The 23,408-nt window shown below is 39.0% G+C and overlaps 1 protein-coding gene across 1 annotated transcript; it reads left to right on the forward strand.

The window, feature by feature from the left end:
- Positions 1 to 4,053: 4,053 nt before the first annotated feature.
- Positions 4,054 to 17,841, forward strand: LOC119914214 (arrestin domain-containing protein 3-like). The gene is made up of 8 exons (XM_038733338.1): positions 4,054 to 4,647; positions 8,699 to 8,780; positions 10,740 to 10,887; positions 12,553 to 12,655; positions 12,766 to 13,022; positions 13,525 to 13,678; positions 13,768 to 13,922; positions 16,657 to 17,841. The coding sequence occupies exons 1-8, from the start codon at positions 4,368 to 4,370 to the stop codon at positions 16,732 to 16,734; spliced, it is 1,257 nt and encodes a 418-aa protein (XP_038589266.1). The 5' UTR covers positions 4,054 to 4,367; the 3' UTR covers positions 16,735 to 17,841.
- The last annotated feature ends 5,567 nt before the right edge of the window (positions 17,842 to 23,408 follow it).

Genomic DNA, 23,408 nt, shown 5'->3' on the forward strand with positions numbered 1-23,408 from the left:
GTCAGTTTGAGTCAGTTTGTGTCAATTTGAGTCAGTTTGTGTCAGTTTGTTTCATTTGAGTCAGTTTGTGTCAGTTTGAGTCAGTTTGTGTCAATTTGAGTCAGTTTGTGTCAGTTTGTGTCATTTGAGTCAGTTTGTGTCAGTTTGAGTCAGTTTGTGTTAGTTTGACTCAGTTTGTGTCAGTTTGTGTTAGTTTGACTCAGTTTGTGTCAGTTTGTGTCAGTTTGTGTCCTAATAGACAGAGATGAATTCTATATTTATGGTTTCGCAGCTCAGCTTCACGTTTTGGATCATGTCACAGGCATAAAATAAAGTGCTCTGCTGTTTCTATATTTATGTTGTGAAACTACCAAGGAATTGTGGGGCAGCATTACCTCCTTTCAGATGGTCCAGTGTAAGGAGGTAAGAAAGAAGCACTGAAGCAGCTTTCCTTAGCTTTTAGAGAATTCGGCCTGCTCTTATCACGGCTGCCACTTCAATATTTCTGGGTCATTTCACTCAGGAACTTCCTAACTAAAAGAGACTTTTCCAGTCTAAGTCCCTCCCTTCCACCCCTTGGGACCTTATATAACAGTGAGAGATTTTTTTTTTTGATGCCCTGAATTACACATATATTTGTCTATTAAAGGATTATTTTGTCCGTCAAGAAAGTCGCAGTACGCTTTTAATCATAATTTTGTGTCAACACTAATAGCTGTGGAGTGCAATGCAATAACACGTCACGTGATGCAATAACACATGTCACGTGATGCAATAACACATGTCACGTGATGCAATAACACATGTCACGTGATGTGTAAATGCTGTAAAATGGTGGTTTGGTTTTGGCAACACATTTTCACTTCACACTCCTGGCGGTGTAACAAACGGATGCTTGGTCACTTTCCAATGTTTAGGGCTCCGCGGTCAAGTTAGCAGCAATAAATATGCAACATCCAGTTAGACTTTTAAAATGAAAGTAAGTTGCGAAACGTAGCGTTTTTAATGTTGTCAACGTTTTGAAATGTCTCAATTCTCAAAACTATGACACTACAGGCTTCCCAAGTGTGTTACTAATTGACGCCAATGGGTCTTGGACCATCATATGTGATGACTTGGGAGTGAGAACGAGTTGGTTTTGGAATCAAATCTACTTAGGTTTTGGAAAAGATGGTTGTTTGGATTAAAATAAGTACATTACATAACTCATGGGACGTACGTCATCTACAAAAGGTTACATTGGAAAGTCGCTCAAATCCGTTACACTGCCTGTTTTTCCTTCTTTTAACACAGCTATGAGGACACAATGTTCACCTGCTGCCTGATATATCCCACCCACTGACAGGTGATAATGAGATAATCAGTGTTATTTACTTCACCTGTCATTGGACATAATGTTACGGCTGATTGTTGTAAAGTTGAAGTACCAAAATTTAAAGTACTCATCATGCGAAATGGTGCATTTTAGCAGCGTTGGAGAAACCAGCAAGAGACAGCAGCTAGATTTAGAAACCTCAAACCTCCCTCCAAAGCCACTCCCACAAAACACATCTCCATGGCAGTGAGTACTTCCCTAATAATTCCTAATAGAGGACTATATATAATGGTGAGTTAGAGCCAGACTGGGATGTCCTGTATTAATTAATCATTAGGTAATGATTAGTTCATGAATATCTATGAATCGATCAGACCTCTTTCTTCATCAGCGTGATGAAAGGTGACTGGGAACGCAGAGATAAATGGTCATTTTAATGTTTGTAAACCTCGGTCCTGACTGGAACCGGCGACCTCGGGTACAGGAGGCGAACACGCTAACAAGGAGGAGTTAGGGAGTGAGTCACTGCACAGCCATCTTCTGTTACATGTGCAGCAGATGGCTTCAGCCGACAACCGACAAAATTATGTTCACATAAAGTGCTCCTATTCGCCTCCGGCAGGCGAGTTGCGGGGTTATTATCATTATCAAAAACTGACAAAATAACGAAAACTAGGTTTGAAAAACATTTAAAACCAACTGCAAACAGTATGGTCTAACAAAAATAAACTAAAGTTAGAGAGTAAATGTCTTTAGTTTTAGTCACACAGCCTACATAAGCCCTGTATTTTGGGTGGATATAGCGCTGATCCCGAATAGTCGAAGATTCGATCCTTCGATGGGCGGAGCCTGATTCAACTGTCAATCTCACAGTTGAAGCTTCGCTGCGAAACGAGGATCACGCCATTTTGGCGATATGGTGGTGCTCAACGTCTGATTTTACACAGAACTACCAGTTTTCTCCCAGTAAGTTAATAAACAGCCTATTACAATATACATTTCTTTACATAAATAAAGAGTATGGTCAGATAGTATACTGTTAGTATAACAATAATAGCCTGTATTAATTAGTATATTCATTATAATTTCATATAATAGTTTACTATTTTACCACTAGCTGAATATTAAATCCAGTTACAGCTGTTTCATTTCAAAAGCTTTTGTACCAAGTCGTCATTTCCACACCATAATAAGTGAAAATAGAGTCCAGGTTTAAAAATGCAGAAACGATCCTTTAAACAGCTTTGCTCATATTCTCCATCTTCTTTGGAACAACGCTATCGGGCGTGTACCTTATTTTTAAACTAGTAATTACTACATTTTTACTATAGCTCTATACTAATTACCTGTGATGGACAGTAAATAAGTAAATTTACTCAAGTACTGTACCTTAGTACAAATTAGAGGTATTTGTACTTTACTTTGAGTATTTTCTTTTCATGTCACTTTCTGGTTCTGCTATATCTCAAAGGGAAATATTGTACTTTTACTTCACTACATTTGTCAAACAGCTTCAGTTACTGTACAAAGTAAAATGTTAAATAACAAACTATAAATTAAATTAATCTACCAAACAGTTTAAACAAGTACAGCTAGTGACCTACAATAGCTGATTGACAGAAATTAATTGCCAACTATTTTGATCTTTTAAGTCATTTTTCATGTAAAAACATTTCATGGTTCACACATGTGAAAATTTGCTGTTTTTCCTTTTGATTAAATAATTTATAGTATTTTGAGGTTTGGACTGACAAACATTGTGAAGGTGCCACATTGGGCTCTGGGCAACTGTGACAACATGTTTCACTATTATTATCAAAACTTTTACAATCAATTAGTGGAAACAAAAAATCAGCGGATTAATCCATAATGTAAACACACATTAATTGCGGTCTGATACTAAATAGTTCAACCTCAACCAAAAACACTAAAATCCTGCTTTTACATTAATGCATGAGGAATAATAATCTAAAGATATAATAGTTTAACAGGACATTTTTTCTTTCTTGAGTACTTTTACTTTTAATACTTTAAGTACATTTTCCTGATTATACTTATATACTTTTACTTAATAACATTTTCAATGCTGTACTTGTAACAGAGATTTATCAGTGAGGTATGTATGCTAGGATCTGAATACTTCATCTCCCACTGCTAATTACTACTATAGGATCTGTTCTCTAGTAACTCATCAAGTCCTCTATTTGGAATTATATTATTACATTATTCAGCTGAATTAATTTTCTCTGCTATTTATTTTTTATTAAATACGAAAAGACAACAGTTTGTTGTAACTTCTTTATTTGTTCCATTTCTTCACAAGGAAATCTACAAATTCCAGGACAGAAGGATTCATTAATAAATCAATTTGTTCCTGATTCCTTCCTCACTAGTTTCATTAATTAACTCATCATTAATTAACCATCAGCTACTCTATACAATGTAGCTAATTAGGAGTTGCTCATTAATTAATGGTTCACTAGCAGTTACTTCCTCGTTTGTTTAATACTCAAAATTGTGTCCCTGTTTATAAAGTGTTTTATTTTTAAGTTGCATGAAATGGAAATCCTCAAGCACGTACAAGTACCTAGTGTACTCCACCACAAGTACCACATTTTCAGGAAATGATTATGAAATCTTTCCTCTTCATCTGATGTGCACAGTGAGGACCGGTGGAGACACGTCCTCTCTGCCTCCGGTGTGAACGTGTGTGAGTTGTATCGGTGTGAACGAGCCGGCCGGTCTGCGCGCACATGCTCAGTGAGGTCACTCCTGCGCACAAGAGGCTTTAAGAGCGCAGCGGCTGGAGGCAGACGGCAGCAGAGAGACCGGAGAGACGCACGCACAGCCGGAGGAGACTCGAGCCGAGCTGACCCGAGCAGGGAGCTGAAGGAGCTCATCAGCTGTGTGTCTCAACCCAGATGTACCATCACCTACACGGCCGCAGACCCGGCTCGGTGCTGGGCACCCGGAGCTAGGCGCATGTAGTTGTGCCGCACGGCTCTTCTCACAACCTCTCCTCCATAGACTCTTATTTTTGTCTCGTTTTTTTCTCAATACTTCACTGCCTACCATGGTGCTGGGCAAAGTGAGGGCCTTGGGGATCTACTTTGACAGTTTGAATGAGAACAGCCTGCCGGTGTTCTCCGGTGGAGACCTGGTGTCAGGGAGGGTGGTTGTGGAGGTTACCGGGGATGTGCGGGTGAAGAGCCTGGACATAACGGCGAGAGGAGTCGCCAAGGTCCGGTGGACCGAGTCAAGGAACGCCGGGGCCAACACGGCTTACACTCAGAACTACACAGAGGAGGTGGAGTACTTGCACCATTACGACACCTTGATAGGAGAGGAGAGAGGTAAGGAGTTGGTGCATCTCACTGTCACGTAGTAACCGCTGTTGTTGTCGCATTGTGTGCAGCGATGCGGGTCAGCTGATCGCTGCTGCAAACTTTCTGACAGATTCAGGAGTTTGATGTGGTAGAAAACTTTCTGAACACACAGAGGGCCGCTGCAGTTATTTGTCAGAACAAACCCCCGGAGCCCCCAAAACATCCATCAGCGACAGTGGTGCTGATGCAACAGCTGATCGTTGATGCGATTTTACGCAGCTCTTGTTTCCTCTTCAAAACCAACACACGTTCAATCAAACCGTCTTACGCGCACTAAATAAAGCTTTGTTTAAATAAAACAATCCGCCGCAGTGATGGAGGGTGTAAATATGAGCCTGTTGTGCCACTCTGCATCCCGACATCTCAGTTTTGGCTGCAGGGAAAAGTTGCAGCGTGTGAAAACACTTTTGCGTAAAAGACGAAATCGATCTAAAATCGAAACCAGACGAAGGTTTTCCACATGTTTGGCGCAACATTCACTCAGACTGACGGGGAATTAACATTTTTACTGATGACATCCTGAAGTAAGCTAGCTCAGGCAACTCCCTTTGTTAGAAGCGGTTCAAACCTGTTCAGAAACTGCCAGAGAGAGAGGGAGGGAGAGAGGGAGGGAGGGAGGGAGGGAGGGGGAGGGAGGACCCGGGTGACTTTGTTAGTGCGTACGTGCGTGCGTGCGGAATAATATCTCAGCTTCTGGTTTAAAGCCTCACACCACTTCCTACACCTGTGTTCTGCTTTACATGTAAAACGTAATGCAAATGACTTCAAGTACAGTTTGATGAACACATTATGTAAATGAGAGCTGTTGCATCAATGCTCCACCAGTTTCTCACCAGGACACGGTATGTGGGTCAGACTATCACCATTTGGCATTTGTTGTCTGTTTTTACGCTTGCTGTGTTCCCTCCTCACCGGACTCCAAATGTAAACTGTCTATATTGGAGATTATTAGAGACTGAAAGACATGTTTGGACTCTGCAAGATGAATAATTTCAGGCCATCATCATCATCATGAAGACAATGGAGGATCTCATCAGCTGGTTTCTGAGGAGGACTTTGTTATCTTCAGCACAAGATGGATGAAGTGAAAATATGATGTTACAAGTTTATTGAACGTCAGAGTTTAATACAGTAGCTTTTTTTCTGGGATGAATTCATTAACAACGTCCATTTGCTTTCTGTTTCTGGAGCCTTCGACTGGGACACATGGTGGAGTTTCAGTTGTAGATGAGTAGTTGTAGATTTTCAAATTACTTCAGTGACTTCACCACAGCTCAGACTGATAAATTAGCCAGTACATCGGCCGATATTAGCTCAGTGCAGATATATCTGTATCAGCGAAAATGTCAAACCAATAAGGTAAAGGTCATTTCGAAAAAGCCACGTAACTGGCTGTAAAATGTCCGTCTCAGTTTGGATCCTTGTCACCACAACAACAACAAAAACAATCTAAGCAATCGACATGTTTGTTGTTACTGAACTCTAAATCTATATCCCTATTCTATTTTTATAGCCTATATTAACACCACTGCTGTATAAATTCTGTCCTGTGTAATTACATTTACACCGTGTAACTATACCTTCTGCTGAGACCTGTGCAATGTTCAATATCACTCATATCTGTGTATTAATAGGTGTTAAAAGTGTACACATAACTCTTATTTTCTATTTCTGTTCTGTATTTTTGTATTTTATCTTTATGTGTGTATTTTCTTATCTGTTGTGTTGTATCTGGAGCCGCTGTAACAGGTGAATTTCCCCAGTGTGGGATCAATAAAGTCTTTAATAAATCTTATCTTAAATCTGAAATGTCTATATCAGTATTGGCCTTAGAAATATAAATAACGGGCGAGCGGTAGACTTCACATTAGTTAGTTCACATAATTATTGATTAATCTATCGATTATTTGGACTATAAAATGAGTAAAGAGTAAAAGAGTAAAAAAAATATGCTCATCACTGTTTGTTAAATTCCAAGGTGACGACTTTAAAATACATTTTTTGGCCAAAGCCTCAAAGATATTCAGTTTAATATCACGAGACAAAGAAAAGCTGCTCGCACTGATTAATTTCATCTCTACTAAACGTAAAAGTTACGACTGAAAGTTCATTCTTAACTACACACATTTTAACCTTTAAAACATGGACAAAAAAATTACAGAAATCTACAGTTGATCATGTGATTCGGTCGAAAGCTCCTAAATGGATCTTTTGGGGTTTTTGCTGTTTTTACCACTTGGGGAAAAAAAGATTAAAATACTCTGAATAGCAAAAACTGAACTTTGAGTATATTGACTTGTACAACGGCATGTAAGGGCCATTATATAGGTAAAAATAATAATTTCAGAGCTGGGGAAGGTGGGTTACATGTAGGGCATGCAGAGGTCAATAACAACATCCATCAATTCTGTGATAAGTTAATGACTTTAATCTCTTGAGTTTTTTATCTCAAAGTATTACCTCTCTCCCTCAGCTCCTTAAATTGTATATCTTTTACCTTAAGAGGCCCTAAAACGCTTGACTGTTCTTGTTGATTTTCATTATATTTGTGTATCTGTTTCTTTGTGTAACCCGATGAATAAAATCACCCCAATGTAAAAGATGTTTTTTTTCCCTGTCATCCTTTGTTTCACTGACTTTGCGTGAGAGTTTCAGGTCTACCTGAAGTTCACCCTTCCTCCCCCTCCCTTCCTCCCTCCTCTCTCGGTCATGCAACACACCACATGGCTGTACTATGTGGGCAGGGGCTTGTCGAGGATGCACCAATCAGAGCCCGGCATGTCGAGTTGTAACGCATGCGTTGGAGTTTCCAGCTGAAGGAAGCTGCTCAGTCTGGTTCATACCGGTCTACTCCTGCTTGCTCTGTATTGCCGGTGACTTGATAAGGCGCACGTCATGCATTCATGCGCGCGCGCACACACACACACACACACACACACACACACACACAAGCTGTTTATGACAGTGCTCACGCCAAATACATAGGAACACAGACAGACTCAAACAGTAGAGATGCAGGCTGAAGTACAGCGAGTGCTGAGGTGGCAGGAAGCTGAAGTTCAGCAGATGTTTACATACAGTCTGAAATACAAACAATAACAGAGGAAAGGAGGAAGTGTGTAGAGGTCGTACTACAGGGCGTGTTTCTTCAGCAGCTCTTTACTACGTCTTGTAATATTACAGTCAAGTTCTTATGAAATTCAGCAAAAATACTACAATATTCTGATTATTAATGTGATCCAATTTGGTTTTCTTTATGCATACTAGGGCTGGGTATTCAGTATTTATTTATGTATTTATTTTTATACTTTATACATGGTTGTATTTCTTACTTTAAGAAATACAACCATGTTTTGTTTCTATAAAATAGGTAGTATACATGACTGTGAATCTGAGCAGGAATAAAACTCCAGCTTTCAGTACATTTTAGTAATTTTTAAAAAATAGCACCAAAAAAGTTTAGGACTTGATACAAAGTCTTTTTCTTTATGTTTCATGCGGGGCTGCAACTAATGATGATCTGCCAATTTTCTCAATAAATTCATAAAGTTTAGTCTATGAAGTGTCATAAAATAGAAAGATATGTCCGCCACAGTTTCAAGAGTTCATGAGAGTCCAAAGGGACATTTTCATATTGTTTGTTTTGTCTGACCAACATCTCAAAACCCCAAAATATTCAGTTTACTGTGATATAAGAGAAAAAAGCCAGTGAATCTTTATATTTGAGGGCTGAAATTTCCATGAAAATGACTTTTTGATTATAAAAGTAGTTATTGTTGCAGCTTTATTCTTGCGATTTCTTCCTCACAGCATTTTTCTACAGCACTGTCCTGATGCATGTGTTTTGTGCTTACTGTACTTTTTATTCTGTTCTTACGAGCCTCTAAGAGTTGGAGATAAATTCTCTTAGGTGAAGTGTTAAGTAGAGTCCATTGTATAATATTTCTGCGTACAGAAACAGACAGGCTGTCGGCTTGGTGCAGCAGGTGTATTTGGAAATATTTTCTTTGTTTTTCAGATGAGGAGTGTCCAGAGGAAGGCATGACTGTTCTGCATGCCGGCTTGCACGAGTTTGCTTTCAGCTTCAATCTTCCTCAGATGTGAGTAGTAAAAAGGGCATTCATAACTTTAAAAATTACTGTGCTGACTTCTCACTACATTTCAGAGGGAAATATTGCACTTTTTTCTCCACTGAATTTATCTGACAGCTGAAGTTACTGCTTACAGTAAAATAAAAAATAATTTGAAAAGTTTTTACATTATTGTGTTTCCAACCTCCTGTTTTTAAGCTAATTTTCAATTTGTACATTGAAAGGAAAAGTGTCAATATAAACTAAATCCAAGTGCAACTGAAACATACTTAATGAATGATGCTGTACATAAAGCAGTGACTTAAAGCGAATAAAGGAAATGTACATTAAATACTAGGCTATTTTCTTTTGCCAATTTTCTGAATATTCGGTGCAACATGTGGATGAAAACCAATTTCCAGTTATTGGAAATGTTTGGATCACATGAGATGGAAACAATCCCACCGGTAATATCTAATTTTACACATAGTTGAATACCAGCAATATTAGTAGGCTCAGTTTAGATAAAATGAGTTATAAATAGATATATAGTTAATTTTAATAATATTTTAATATATTTATATATGTATAATATAATGATTTAAACTAGCTATAAACTACATATAAAGGAGTTCAAACTAGCTGTTTATAAACTAGTAAAACTAGCTAACTGTATATAAAGTTGTAAAACTAACTGTATATAAAGTAGTTAAACAAGCTAACTGTATATAAAGTAGTAAAACTAACTGTATATAAAGTAGTTAAACAAGCTAACTGTATATAAAGTAGTTAAACAAGCTAACTGTATATAAAGTTGTAAAACTAACTGTATATAAAGTAGTTAAACAAGCTAACTGTATATAAAGTTGTAAAACTAACTGTATATAAAGTAGTTAAACAAGCTAACTGCATAAAAAGTAGTTAAACAAGCTAACTGCATATAAAGTAGTTAAACAAGCTAACTGCATATAAAGTAGTTAAACAAGCTAACTGTATATAAAGTTGTAAAACTAACTGTATATAAAGTAGTTAAACAAGCTAACTGTATATAAAGTAGTAAAACAAGCTAACTGTATATAAAGTAGTTAAAACTAACTGTATATAAAGTAGTTAAACAAGCTAACTGTATATAAAGTGGTAAAACAAGCTAACTGCATATAAAGTAGTTAAACAAGCTAACTGTATATAAAGTAGTTAAAACTAACTGTATATAAAGTAGTTAAACAAGCTAACTGTATATAAAGTAGTTAAACAAGCTAACTGTATATAAAGTAGTTAAAACTAACTGTATATAAAGTAGTTAAACAAGCTAACTGTATATAAAGTAGTTAAACAAGCTAACTGTATATAAAGTAGTTAAAACTAACTGTATATAAGTAGTTAAACAAGCTAACTGTATATAAAGTAGTAAAACTAGCTAACTGCATATAAAGTAGTAAAACTAGCTAACTGTATATAAAGTAGTAAAACTAGCTAACTGTATATAAAGTAGTTAAAACTAACTGTATATAAAGTAGTTAAACAAGCTAACTGTATATAAAGTGGTAAAACAAGCTAACTGCATATAAAGTAGTTAAACAAGCTAACTGTATATAAAGTAGTAAAACTAGCTAACTGCATATAAAGTAGTTAAAACTAACTGTATATAAAGTAGTTAAACAAGCTAACTGTATATAAAGTGGTAAAACAAGCTAACTGCATATAAAGTAGTTAAACAAGCTAACTGTATATAAAGTAGTAAAACTAGCTAACTGTATATAAAGTAGTAAAACTAGCTAACTGCATATAAAGTAGTAGCAGATAGGATCAGATATCAGTTTAGCACTTTAACATAAGTAGGATTTTGAAAAAAGGACACATTTTAAATAAAGGATCTGAGTACTTCTTCCATACCCAGAGCCATTTACAATAACATATCAACCATTGACCACACACACTTCTTTCTAATACTTTCTTTTTCCCCCCACCGCCCTTCCTCTCGTCTGTCAGGGCTCTGGCCACTTCCTTTGAAGGAAAGCATGGCAGCGTGCGGTACTGGGTGAAAGCTGAACTGCACCGTCCATGGCTGTTACCAGTCAAAGCGAAGAAAGAGTTCATTGTGTTTGAACACATCGACATCAACACGCCACTGCTGCTGGTAGGCACGCTGCACATACTTCTTTTGTTTTAAAGGAACAGTTTTAAGTATGCTTGTTCGACTGATCCTTCTTTCATATCCTTATGGTAAATAGGCAGCTTAACTTGACTGGAAATTGGGGAGCAGCAAGCCTGGCTGTACTTAATTCACATAAAATTAAAAATACAAGGGGAAAAGTAGGAGTCATTCACAAACTTAACTCACAAAAAAACCAATAAAAATCCCAAATACACATGTCATGACACCAAGTCACGAGGGGGCAACAACAGTCATTATAAAGCAGGTAAAACAGGTATATACCTATCAAACACTGTTACATACACTAAGTAGTATGTTACAAGTCTTTTTTGCATCTGGATTGTTTTCATGCCATGTGTACACGTGGATCGTGGGGTAAATCAGTTATACATGTTAAATCTCTTAATAAGTAAAACAAAGCAGTGTAAAAACAAGAAGTATTTTTTGGGGTAAAGGTTATGTGCTGGAGTATCTCTTGGCTCTGAGAAGCTGTCAGGCAACGTGTTGCAAATACAGGAAGTTACTGGTCCCAGCCAAGAAATTGTTTCCTGGGTGTATACATGTAGATATAGATAGGCCTATATTGTTTTATTTTTATCATTTATATGTTACTCTATTCTAAGATAAATGCAGTAATATATATATATATATATATATATATAGCATAAAGGGACTACAAACATCAATTTTGTTGTGAAACCTTGTGTTGGATAATGATAAATAAATGATCTTGATCCTCAATCAGGGAGCTTCAGAGGTGTTAGGGTAGGTGGATTTTGTTATCTTTGGACAAAACCAGGCGAGCTGATTCCGCTTGTTTCCAGCCTTGTTTCCTGTTGCTACTGTAGAAAGTTCATGACACGCCACAGCACCACAGCTCTCTCTTTGGATCTTTCTTTAGTGATTTTGTCTGCAATAATACAACATGTGACAGGGACTGCATCAGTTCACACACTCTTCTTGGGCTACTGTGAAGGATGCATAAATAATGTAAAACAACTGAAAAATAACTGTTCCCTGCCTCACATGTCTCATTCATCACAGGGTGACACAATTACAATGGTTATGTATGAGCACACACACATCCTTAGAGAAGCAACAAAACAGCTCAACTTTGTTCTCTGTAAAAACCAAAAGGAAAACATCTCCCATAATGCCACGGGGCGTGCAGCGCGACTCTAATCAGGCGGCGGCACTTCGAAGAGATACAGTTGAGAATGTTGTTACGCTAAGTTTGCAATAACTTCAAAATGCATTATAGTATAAAGTTTTTCTTGTAACATTACAACAGTCTGACAGTGCTCTTACAGAACATAGTTATAGTACCACAATTTAGCTACTGGAATTGCTTTTATTAGCAAAACGATCTTAAGACTGATATAATGTAATCAGTGAAAACAATAAACAAAATTAAACCAGTTTTACAAATGGGTACCCCCCTTCTCTTCTTAGCAAAAGGAACATTATCCCAAGATTCTTATGTTCGGGCTGAAATAAATAAAGTTTGCTGAAATAACTATTTACAACATTACACTACTGTACAGACATAAGTTTGGTATCAGATCACAGATTCACACATTAAGAAGGCAGAAGTGGATGTTTTAAAGTAAATGAATAAATGTAAATGTGACTATTGTATCTGAACAGGCGCCTCAGGCTGGTACAAAGGAGAAAACGCTGTGCTGCTGGTTCTGTGCTTCAGGCCCGATCTCCCTCAGTGCCAAGATAGAGCGAAAGGGCTACACACCAGGTAAGCCAAACCTCCTCCTACCTCCTCCAGTTCTTCTTCCTCTTTACCTTTTCACTTATTCCACTTCTCTCTCAGTCTGACAGGCTGATTTCTTCTCCCTTTTTTCCAAGGTGAGTCCATCCAAATCTTCGCCGAGGTGGAGAACTGTTCGTCCCGCGTCGTGGTGCCCAAGGCTGCTCTGTACCAGACCCAGACCTTCTTCGCCAAGGGCAAGGGCAAGCAGATCCAGCAGCTGGTGTCCAATTTGCGGGGAGAGCCTCTGCCGCAGGGGAAGAGCCAGAGCTGGGAGGGCAAACTGCTCAAGATCCCCCCAGTGTCCCCCTCCATCCTGGACTGCCCCATCATCAGAGTGGAGTACGCCCTCGTGGTGAGTCGAGGTTTAAAGCCACAATGTGTAGACCCAGAGAGACTAAGATGGACCAGTGGTGGAAGAACAACTCAGATACTTTACTAAGTAAAAGTAGGAGTAGCACAATGTAAAAATGTATTAAATCTTATGCACACAAGATAATAATTTTCGCAAGTTACCATTGTGTGCAGCAAGATATAAAAGATTTTTTTTGTGGGGTAATTTATAGCTTTCATTTTCATAATTTGTACTAGTACACAATTACCTTGTGTAGTGCAAGTTTAGTGAGAAATAATAGGAGGAAGGTGTTGTTTAAACTGGCAAAGTGTCATATTACTATTGGAGAATAGGGGTTTTAATCCAGCTAGAGAGGGTGGGGGAAATTGCTGCTAAAGCACAAAGTGTTCTTATTTCTTTGACACGTGTTTCCTTAAGACTGTGGCGGGCTGTATAATGCAAATTTACAGGAAGAACTGGCTGCCCATATGACAAAAATGTTCTTCTTCCCCTTTGCCTGCAGGTGTATGTCGACGTTCCTGGTGGGTTGAATTTGTCTCTTTCCTTGCCGTTGGTGATAGGGACCATACCTCTTCATGCCTGCGCCTCCCGCACCTCCAGCATCAGCAGCAACTGCAGCACTTTGAGTTGGCTGGGGCTGACGGAGAGACCTGAGGGTGCGTACTGTGAACACAGGCATACATGTTCTCTCTCCTTTTTACAACTACTCAAGGATCTCTTACGCTCTCTCTTTTGTTTATTACAGCGCCGCCGAGTTACAGCGATCTGGCAATATCAGAGTCTCACAGGCGGGATTGTCTGCATGGCTGTGATAGTTCTGACGGGGAGGGAGAGGACCGGGGATCTCTGCTAACATACATCACAGAGTTTAGATATCTGCCTCCGCCACTCTACTCTGAGGTACAGTTATTATGCACACACACACACACACACACAGATAAAAACACCACAAACAGACTAACACAACTGCCACACACACCAAAAGAGCATACATAAAATATCCCGTTAAGATGCAACAAAAATGTTTGATTTTCATTTTGATCTAAAATAAACAGAGGTGGGACAAGATCTGGTGCCGCCAGATTTAATTATAAAGCTGTAAAAAGCTGTCTCGCGAGACTCACGCAATTGACATTGTTCACATTGCCGTCAAGCCGCTAGGGGTGTAACGGTACACGTATGTGCAACGAATGCAGTCTTAAACATCATATATTAGGCTTGTTTTGTGTGTGGAACATACGTAATTCCGAATTTCCACATGGACTTATTAAGTAGCGGACCAAATCTCCGCCTTGGGGCGCTACACATGCAGACGCTTTAGCGCAGCCTCTCGCTAACTAGTGACTTAAGCATCACGGCCAACCAGAGCTTTAAGACCCTCCCTTATTGTTAAGGTCTTCTGTTTAGGAACACTTCGGGTTCCTGTGAAATACAACAGCAGACAAGTCGATAAGACGAAAGAAGTGGGCCGACGTTTCTCAGTAGTGATTGGGTATGTTTTAACAACACGTCAAACTTGCTAACTCACTAATGGTATCACACGAAGGAGAACGTCACTGTGGCTAAAACGAGCACAGTGCAAACGACTTTCGGCATTTAAACAGACTTTTTTATCTGAGCAGGCCTTCAAGCTGGGATTGATAATGCTCATAGACGGAATAAAATAATAAGAACAATACTGCACTGTAATCCATATTATTATATATTTTTCTATTATATTTTATTAGCTATATGTGGTATTGTTTTGAGAATATTTGATTTAGTGAATAACTTATTAGTTTTCATTTTTTTTATTTTATATAATTTATTTATCATGTGTAATTTGGAAGTTTACAAAAGCTCATAATAAACCAGCAGCAATTTAATGTTTGCATTTTTTTCTCTCACTGTACCAAAAAGAAACCGAACCGTGACATCAAAACCGAGGTAAATACCGAACTGAGATTTTTGTGTACCGTTGCACCCCTACAAGCCACACATTAATTTTCTCATGCAGTGAAATACAAATGTATAACTGATAAGACTTACGGAGCTAATCAACTCTACCCAGCCGATGCCACATTGGCGTACTCCTTGATAGTTATCAACTGAACCCGCTCACCCTGTGAGTCCAGACGGCTGTGACGAGTGGTAACGTAGCTGGTAGAGTTTTGCAACATAAACATCTGAAATCTGAGGCACAAACGTGCTCTGTTTGGGACTGTAAGCACTTTACGAGTTGCTGAAGTTAACTTGTGTGTGTGCATTCGTGGTGAGATTTCTGCCTGATCAAAAGTGTTTCAGTTACTTTCGGTTCACATGCAACATGCAGTCCCAAACTGCGTCGGTGAAGGGGATATCGTTACTACCAGCAGATCAATAACGTAATGCACAGCAGAGTAAAGTGTAGGTAGACTTCTCATTAAATGATGATGTTAGTCTGGTAATGATTTTTCTCTGGAAATGTCAGAGAACACACACAACATGTGGGAGAGATTCTGAAAGGGCAGAAAGTTTTGAACATGAGCAGAAAAGCTGCTGAAACACCGGAGCTGATAAAGTCCCGGAGTTTATAAATAATTTATCATTGAGGTGAAAAGGTGCCACAATCACATTTAAAGAGGTTACTTCCCTAAACAAAGACACAAAAAGAGGAGGGAAGATTAAATAATGACTCAGCAGTGATGATATTACATGAGATAGATCTGATAGCAGCACAGAATGACTGAGAGCTGCACTGACTGAGATTCTGGTAGAGTTAGGTTATAGATTTTGAATCATCACCTGCCACCTGAATTTAATGTTTCCCTTTACATAAATAAAAAACATATCACCATTAACAGGTGCAGAAAAAATCATCAGAAGGCAGGAAATAAAGTGTTAAAGTGTCAAATTTTTCATACTGTATAATTCAGAATGAAAGATTTCTTAAAAATAGTATTAAAATCTCTCGTCTCGATGTTGTGAACCCAATCTCGAATCTCATCTCGTCTCTTGGGTTAAGTGTCTAGTCGTCACACCCCTAAAAATAAATAATACTTTAAATTTCCATGAATAATCAGCTCTGACAAAAGTTTTTATGTAAATTAGTAAGGGACAGCGTGTTAGAAACCTTTTGGTTTAATAACAGCTTTTTTATTATTTATTCTGATTTAACGGCATTTAGATGTTAATCGGTGAGCTTTAGATGTGCAGATAGGTGGTTTATGTTGCCTTTGGACAGATCTAGGCTAGCTTTACCCCCCTGTTTCCCGTGTTTATGCTAAGCTAAGCTAACCGACTGGCCGCTGGCTGTAGCTTTATATTTATTGTACAAACATGAGAGTATTATCAAGGCTCATGTACTGCAGAGGGATGTGGGGGGCGGAAGAAGTGGTCCTGACTAGACATCTTTGAGTTGTTGTTAGTTACTTTCAAATGTTGAAAGGTAAATAAATAATATATAAAAAATAATGTTAGATTAATTACTGGATTTAAATTCAAGAAAATGCTTTTCAAACCCATCCCATCATCCTACCAGCAGGCAGTTAAAGTATTTCCCCATTTTATTTTTATTGTATTTGACCTTTTCTTCATGCCGTGTGTGTTGTTATCGACTACTCCCATTAGCAGCCTGTAAACATGCAGCTCTGTCTCTGTGCCCCCCCTCCCTCAGGTCGACCCGTACCCTGACCCTGTGGAAGTGTGCGGGGCCGCCGATGTAAGGAGACCCGACACGTGTCCGTCCCGCTGAGGAACCCAGAGGGCTTCTGCACAAACAAGACACCGTCACCCTCCGCTCTAGGCCCACATAGCCAGCTTCTCACCAGATTATATATCATGATAAATAAGGATAGAGTCAGCTGAGAGAGTATTTGGTGACCACTGACGTATGGACCAGGGATTTCGAGCCATGCTGGATCCTCCACATCCTGTGCTCGAGACGAGGCGAAAAAAAAGGTTCTGTCTGACACCACTGTATGACTCTTGACGGGGCAGAAAACAAAGATCACTCCCAGTGGTCAGAAGCCTCCTCCTGCCTCACAGTGAATTTTGCACATACCGTAAATGCTGTTTCTATCGGTGTTTTTTTTTTTTTTTTAATATTCTGCAGATTGCCGCAGGCCTATATGCTACAGTAGATTCTGTCCACAGATGTAAAAAATATTCTTCTTTTTAATCTAAATGACACATTTAAGACGAGGATGAAAGCTATCTTCAGTTGAACGATAATTCAGGTGGAAACTGTCTCTTTCTGTGAACAAAGCTTAAAATTCACTCAGACAGAAAAACAGAGGAGACAGAAAAAGTAAAATGGACGATGCTTCTGATGAATAACTGCAGATATGTGTCTCATAAACGACCACCTCGAGCACTTAAAATACAGCTCAAATTGTGTGTGAATGTGTGTTTGTGAGCGAGAGAGAGAGAGTGTGTGTGAGCGTGTGTGTGTTGGTTTAAATGACCAGGTATAAACCCTGACGGGGTCAAGAGTAAAGCACAACTCCGACCAACCAAGAGAAAGTACCACAAGTCGCCTGTTGTTGTCTGCTCTGAACTAAAGCTTCTCTTTCTGTAGACCTTTCCAAATGTTAAGAGCGTTTGTGCTCGTTGACAAGAATGACAAAGAGTAAAAGATAAATGTTTACAGATGAATATATCAAATTCCGAATGTTGTTCAAACATTACTTCTTCCACCTAAAATTTCAAAGTGCAATATATTTTTGTATTTGTGATTTTTTTGCACTAGTTTTTCATATACTCTGTTGCTGTTTCCATTTCTGTGCATTATGTATTATTCATGATGTTATTGCTGTCATGATCAACTTTTGATAAAATAAAAGGTTTATTTTATAAAATACTGAGTGTTTGAACATGAACATTCTTAAAATTCCTAATATTTGTGGGTGTAAAACCCGTGAAAGCCAATTGTGTGTCAGTAATAACAAAGTCTATTTAACCCTTTGCCACAGAGTGAAGTAGTTGGCATCAGAAAATTGCTGAGACATAACTCTGTCTAATCTGAACGCACAGCCATGATACACAGTTTTAGATTCGGTGTGACTTACACATATAATCTCTAAAGTCCACCGCAAATAAACGTCCATAAACCAGCTTAAAATCATAGAAAAATTACACTTCTTATAACTCCAGAACTTGCATAAGAATCATCATGTTTTTGAGTTCTCTTAAGTATTAAAGTACTCCAGTTTTAGTTGTCTGTACGTGCATGAGTACACTGCAAACTGGAGCTGCTACTTTTAATTGTGCCGCTTGTAAATGAATATAGGCAAAAACAACGGGGGGTCAAGTTGTAGCCTACAGCTAACTCATTTAATCCATGGCAACATTACACTTCCTGTTTACTGCGCTCTCCAGTGTGAAGCAGATGTAAGATGGAGCTCACATGAGCTGCTGACCTAATTCCCCACTGCGGACCGGCAAACAGCATGGAAAGGAAAAAAATAGAAGTAGCTATTTCATAATTTACAGTAAAACAGAGAAACTATAGAGTGCAGTACAAATGTGTGTGGATGTTTTCCCTTCCGGTTAGATTAATTCATGCAGTCACATCAGCATGGACTCACTTATGCAGAGAATTGGATGAAAGACATACAAATACCAGCCATCATGTTTGTGCTTGTCAGTTAAACAGGGATTCGCTGTATGGGGGATGGATCTTTAGGGAACACCTCACAGCAGGTTTTAATCACTCAGTTGAGATATAAACCTTATCTAGGTTTTGTTTGAGTGACTCTTTAGTCCTTGACATTAGCAGTGGAACCAAATGGTGGAATATCTCATAAAAACAAAGGTCAGGTTGCCATTAAACTTCCTGTAGATATTTGTGGTCATGAATCCTACATTTTTTGGTTTCCTTGTGACCTTTCTTCTACTGACACCATCAAGCCAAAATGTAAACTTGATATGCACTTTGGGAACTACAACTACTGGATGAATTTCCGCAAAGGTTTTTATAGACATGCTTGGTTCCCAGACAATGGCTGTCTGTGGTAAAGTAAAAAAAATGTCCTTTCTTGACCTTGATGGAAAACGTCACGAGGCCATGGAAAGATGTGAAGGAGCTTTTATAAGGGCTAAATGACAAACGTTGTGCTAAGTGAATCCGACTGCACTTATATCAGATGGAAGATAAGTACAGTGACAAACTCTCTGTCCAACACATAATCACACCTCCTAAGATTACATAAAAAGAGGTTAGTATAAATTATATTTAGATATAACTATCTAGAGTTTCTTGGCATGAGTGCTTGATACATTTGTTAAGTTAAATTTTTTTATTTTTTAGGAACATTTATATACACAGTATTTTGTCATGAGGATGAGATGGTTAACTATTTGTTTAATATGCTTGTTTTGCACGACTCCTCCTAACTGGATTTGAAAGAGAAGAAATCTTTTTTAAGGTTTTGGAGCTAATCATAAAAGGATTTCCATAAGTTTTTGATCAGGTCACAAGCAATAAACTAGCTGCTCTGTTGATTCTACATTTACGTATGTCTACCATGATGAAACTACAACACTGCGCTGCTTAAAATGTTGCTGCCGCAAGGAATTGTGGGACGACATCGCGTCCTTTCCTTTCATAAAGAATAGTCCAGTGTACACTTTGCTGGCCTTTACTGGTGTTTAGTGCTAATTAGCATTAAGTCAAAGTAATTTTCCATTACAGCCATGAGATGGTTAGCTTAGCTTAGCTTAGCATAGCACAAAGACAGGATAAAAGCTAGCTTTGCTCTGTTCAAACAAACCCTGGTGTAGATGCTTCCTTGACACCTCTTTCAAACCATCCATCTTCTCTGTCTAAAATGTGCACCTGGTGGTCCTCAAACGAGTGTCCTCTGTCCTTCAGATGTAAGTAGACTGCAGAGTCTTGACCTGAGGAGTTGGCCCTTCTGTGCTGAGCCATGCGTTTGTGTAGTGGTTGTTTAGTCTCCCCAATATACAGGTCTGTGCATTCCTCACTGCATTGGACCGCATACACTAGATTGCTTTTCTTGTGTTTGGGTGTGCGGTCTTTGGGGTGGACCAGCATCTGTCTTAGTGTGTTCTTGGGTTTAAAAAACACAGGGATGTTATGTTTGTTGAAAATCCTCCTGTGATTCCATACGTGTCTGGAGTATCAGAGAAACTCAGGAGGATTTTCAAGCAATCTAGTGTATGCGGTCCAATGCAGTGAGGAAGCATCTACACCAGGGTCGAGAAGCCGTCATTGAACAGGGGAGGGGGTCTACGCCACCACTTATCCCCCACTTACAATGCTGTCCTTTCATCACTTCCCAGGAAACTCAACAAACGTAACCTATTGGCCTCAGGTGAAGATACCAACGATGGTCGTTCAGTCTTGGCCACAGGTAGTCTTAACGACTGTAACGACTGTCGTCACAGCAACAAGGAACACTAACGAACCAGCGGTATCGATGACCCCACGCTGCAGGAGCAATGCTTTCCTGTTGGGGCCCTCAGGGGCCTCTTCTCTGGAGAGATGCCGCCCATATCGGCTGCTGTGCTAGCTGTGTTTGTTGACAATGTTGGATATCTATGAGGCCGAATCGCTGAGGTGTCACTGCTGTTCTGATTACATTTGTGATGAAAATGAATTATTGCCTTTTTTTTTTAAAACTATCTTTGTTCATAAACACGGATTTACAGCTGGTACAACATCTTCTGTAGCTACATCTTGAGTCTACAAACACAAATCACAAATGAGCCAGGGAGGTCAAAAAGAAAATATTACCAAAAGCAAAGAATTTTGTAAAGCTTCCAGAGGTCATATGGTTTAACAGCTTTATTGGTTACACCTAGATATGGAAAGTGTTGCTTAATATTGACAGACAGCTCCCTAAAGAGATTTATTGTGCTGCTGGCTCTTCTGCTTAGCTATTACGCTGCTGAATCTGCGTATTACCTTGCTTTTGTATTATTCAAGTAGGAGTTGAGCTCATTTCTTGTTGTCTACTTACCTGGTTACGAATGTCCAAAGGAATAAATACTCCTGTAGGGTCTCCTGGCAGTGTTTTGGAGGATGCACTCACAATAAAGAGGTAGAAAAACTCATAGCCGTGCCATTTAACCAAATGCCATATAAATGTCTACCAGCTCTGGCTAACTTACAGGTTACATATTCCACTGACAAACTGAAGCTATTGGCATTGATGATGCTAACATAGACCACACAAAGGGTGCTTTCACACCTGCCTCATTTAGTTCGGTTGAATCGCACTAGAGTGCGTTTCCCCCCCTTGGTGAGGTTCGTTTGGGCAGGTGTGAATGCAGCAATCGCACTCGGGTGCGCACCAAAACCGGACCAAACAAGTTGACCGAGACCTCCTCTTCAAGGTGGTCTTGGAACGATTTCAAATTAACTCTGGTGCGGTTCCCTTGTGTGAAAGCAAATGAACCAACCACAGTGATCTTATAATTGATTTGTATGAGCCGCTATGTTTATGAAAATCATTTGGTAACGTATACATGTCAGTGCAGGTATTTCCCTGATTAATAGGTTAAAATATGTTAAAAAAGGAGAGCAAATGGCACTCCCTTTAACCTGTCAGTTCATTAAGTCCAAAAAACATTTGTGACAGCGATACCACAGTCCCGAATTATTACTGTACATGTCCTGTTTTTACGTTATTATTCATAGTGGTTGATCTGCGGTCTAACAGTAGGCCTACTAATCATGCTTATAGGAAATTATTACTTTGTGAGCTCTTTGCGATACAGATCAGAAGCATTAATTTGCTGCATAAACTTCTGTCAGTCACCGGAGTTTGATTTCAGGCCAGGCAGAGTTGGTATCCCTTTGTGAAAAAAAATTAAATGATTAACCAATCAGATGAGGCCACTGCCTAACTGATTAGTCAGGATGATGCCAAGGGAAGCAACTTTAGCTGGTGCTTTTATGGAGGGTGGAGATTTGGAGTTTTTTAGTTATAGTTTTACTAAACTACCACTACAGCAGCAATTTAAGATTTAATCTGATGGAAGACCAACGCCAAAACTGGAGCTGTGCCTGGAGAGGAAAAAGGGGGTTTGGACGTTGAGTGGCTAGCTAGTAGCGCCAAACTTCAATTGACTCTTTGACTCCACCTTCTCTCTCTGAACTTAGAGGTGGTATTATGTTTATTTTCAGGTTCAAAATCTTATTTAGGGGTTGTGTTAGAACAGGTTTACATGATTTAATTTTGAAAAAACACCATATTTTTTTGTCATACTGCACATTGCTGCAGCTCCTCTTTTCACCCTGTGTTGAAGGCTTCGTTTTAGCTATGGAGTGATACATCTTGCCTCTGATACATGTGCGGTTCCTATTTAATAGGGATGGGGATCGAGACCTGGTTCCAAAAGGACCCAGTTCCAAAATTTCTCAAAAGCCGAAAATCAATAAGGTTCGAGCGTCAAATCTAATTAAATTTGAAACACAATGGATAAGAAAATCATAAAACGCTGTCGCGGTGGAATACGGTGAGGGTTAAGTTAGCTCCAAACTACTGTAACGTTAGTTGATGACAGCTACGCTCGTTACTGTAATTACGTGCAATAAAACCTTCCCAAGTACAAAGACGATACTTTATCAATACACCTGTCTGTAAGGTAACGTTAAACGTAGAAATGGTTAATTTAATCATCTCTGTCCTCAGTATCTCATCCTGTATGTCTGGAGCACAGACCGGTCTGTAGTCTTAAAAACTCAGCTGCTGGCTGAGACAAACCAGACGCTCCTCCTGCAACATTTAGCTGTAATTAAAATATTAAATGAAAAACAACCAGGCAGTTAATATGTACACTTTAATATATATTTATTTATCGCAAGTGATATGTCATCTCAATATATAACGTTATGGCACATTGAATATTTTCCTCATACCGTGCAGGCCTACCTCATGCCCGTTGGGTCTGGTCTTAGCAAATAAACATCACTAAAAAATAGTAAAGTATCGATAGTTGTATCGATTAAGAATCAGATCGTTAAGCAGTCTCAATTAGGGTTTCAATATTAATAAATATTTACAATCCCCATCCCTACTAGTTAAGGACTACTAGCCAATCAGAAGCAGAGAAGTGCAGGTCAGTGAGAAGACGTTAAAAAGCTCGGGTTCAGCTGTACATGTTGCCGACCAGCTTGGCAACATGGACTGGAGCAAGAGTTTCAGAGTGGTGAGTTATTAATCTGTAACAAAAGTATCTTTCATCCATAAAGTTTTAACTGAGCTCTGTCTCTACATCACAGGAACAACTTTATGTCCACTGACTGCCTGGAGGGTAGCTAGTGTTTGGAAGGGAGAGGAGAGCTGTGTGCTGCAGCTCACTGTTTTTCCACCGCTGTTTTTGAGGGAGAGTCGGAGTAGCTGTTTGGCGAGCGTTATATGAGGCGCATTTAGCTTTCCGGCTGGACTACAAACGAGC

Source organism: Micropterus salmoides, unplaced genomic scaffold (assembly GCF_014851395.1).
Source record: "Micropterus salmoides isolate LMB-PRFRI ecotype aquatic unplaced genomic scaffold, ASM1485139v1 Ms_hic_scaffold_20, whole genome shotgun sequence".
NCBI lineage: Eukaryota > Metazoa > Chordata > Actinopteri > Centrarchiformes > Centrarchidae > Micropterus > Micropterus salmoides.

Coding starts and splice junctions, on each gene's coding strand:
- LOC119914214 (XM_038733338.1), top strand. CDS start 4,368: ATGGTGCTGGGCAAAGTGAGGGCCTTGGGGATCTACTTTGACAGTTTG. Junction 8,781..10,739: donor AGCTTCAATCTTCCTCAGAT/GTGAGTAGTAAA, acceptor CTCGTCTGTCAG/GGCTCTGGCCACTTCCTTTG. Junction 13,923..16,656: donor CTCCGCCACTCTACTCTGAG/GTACAGTTATTA, acceptor CCCCTCCCTCAG/GTCGACCCGTACCCTGACCC.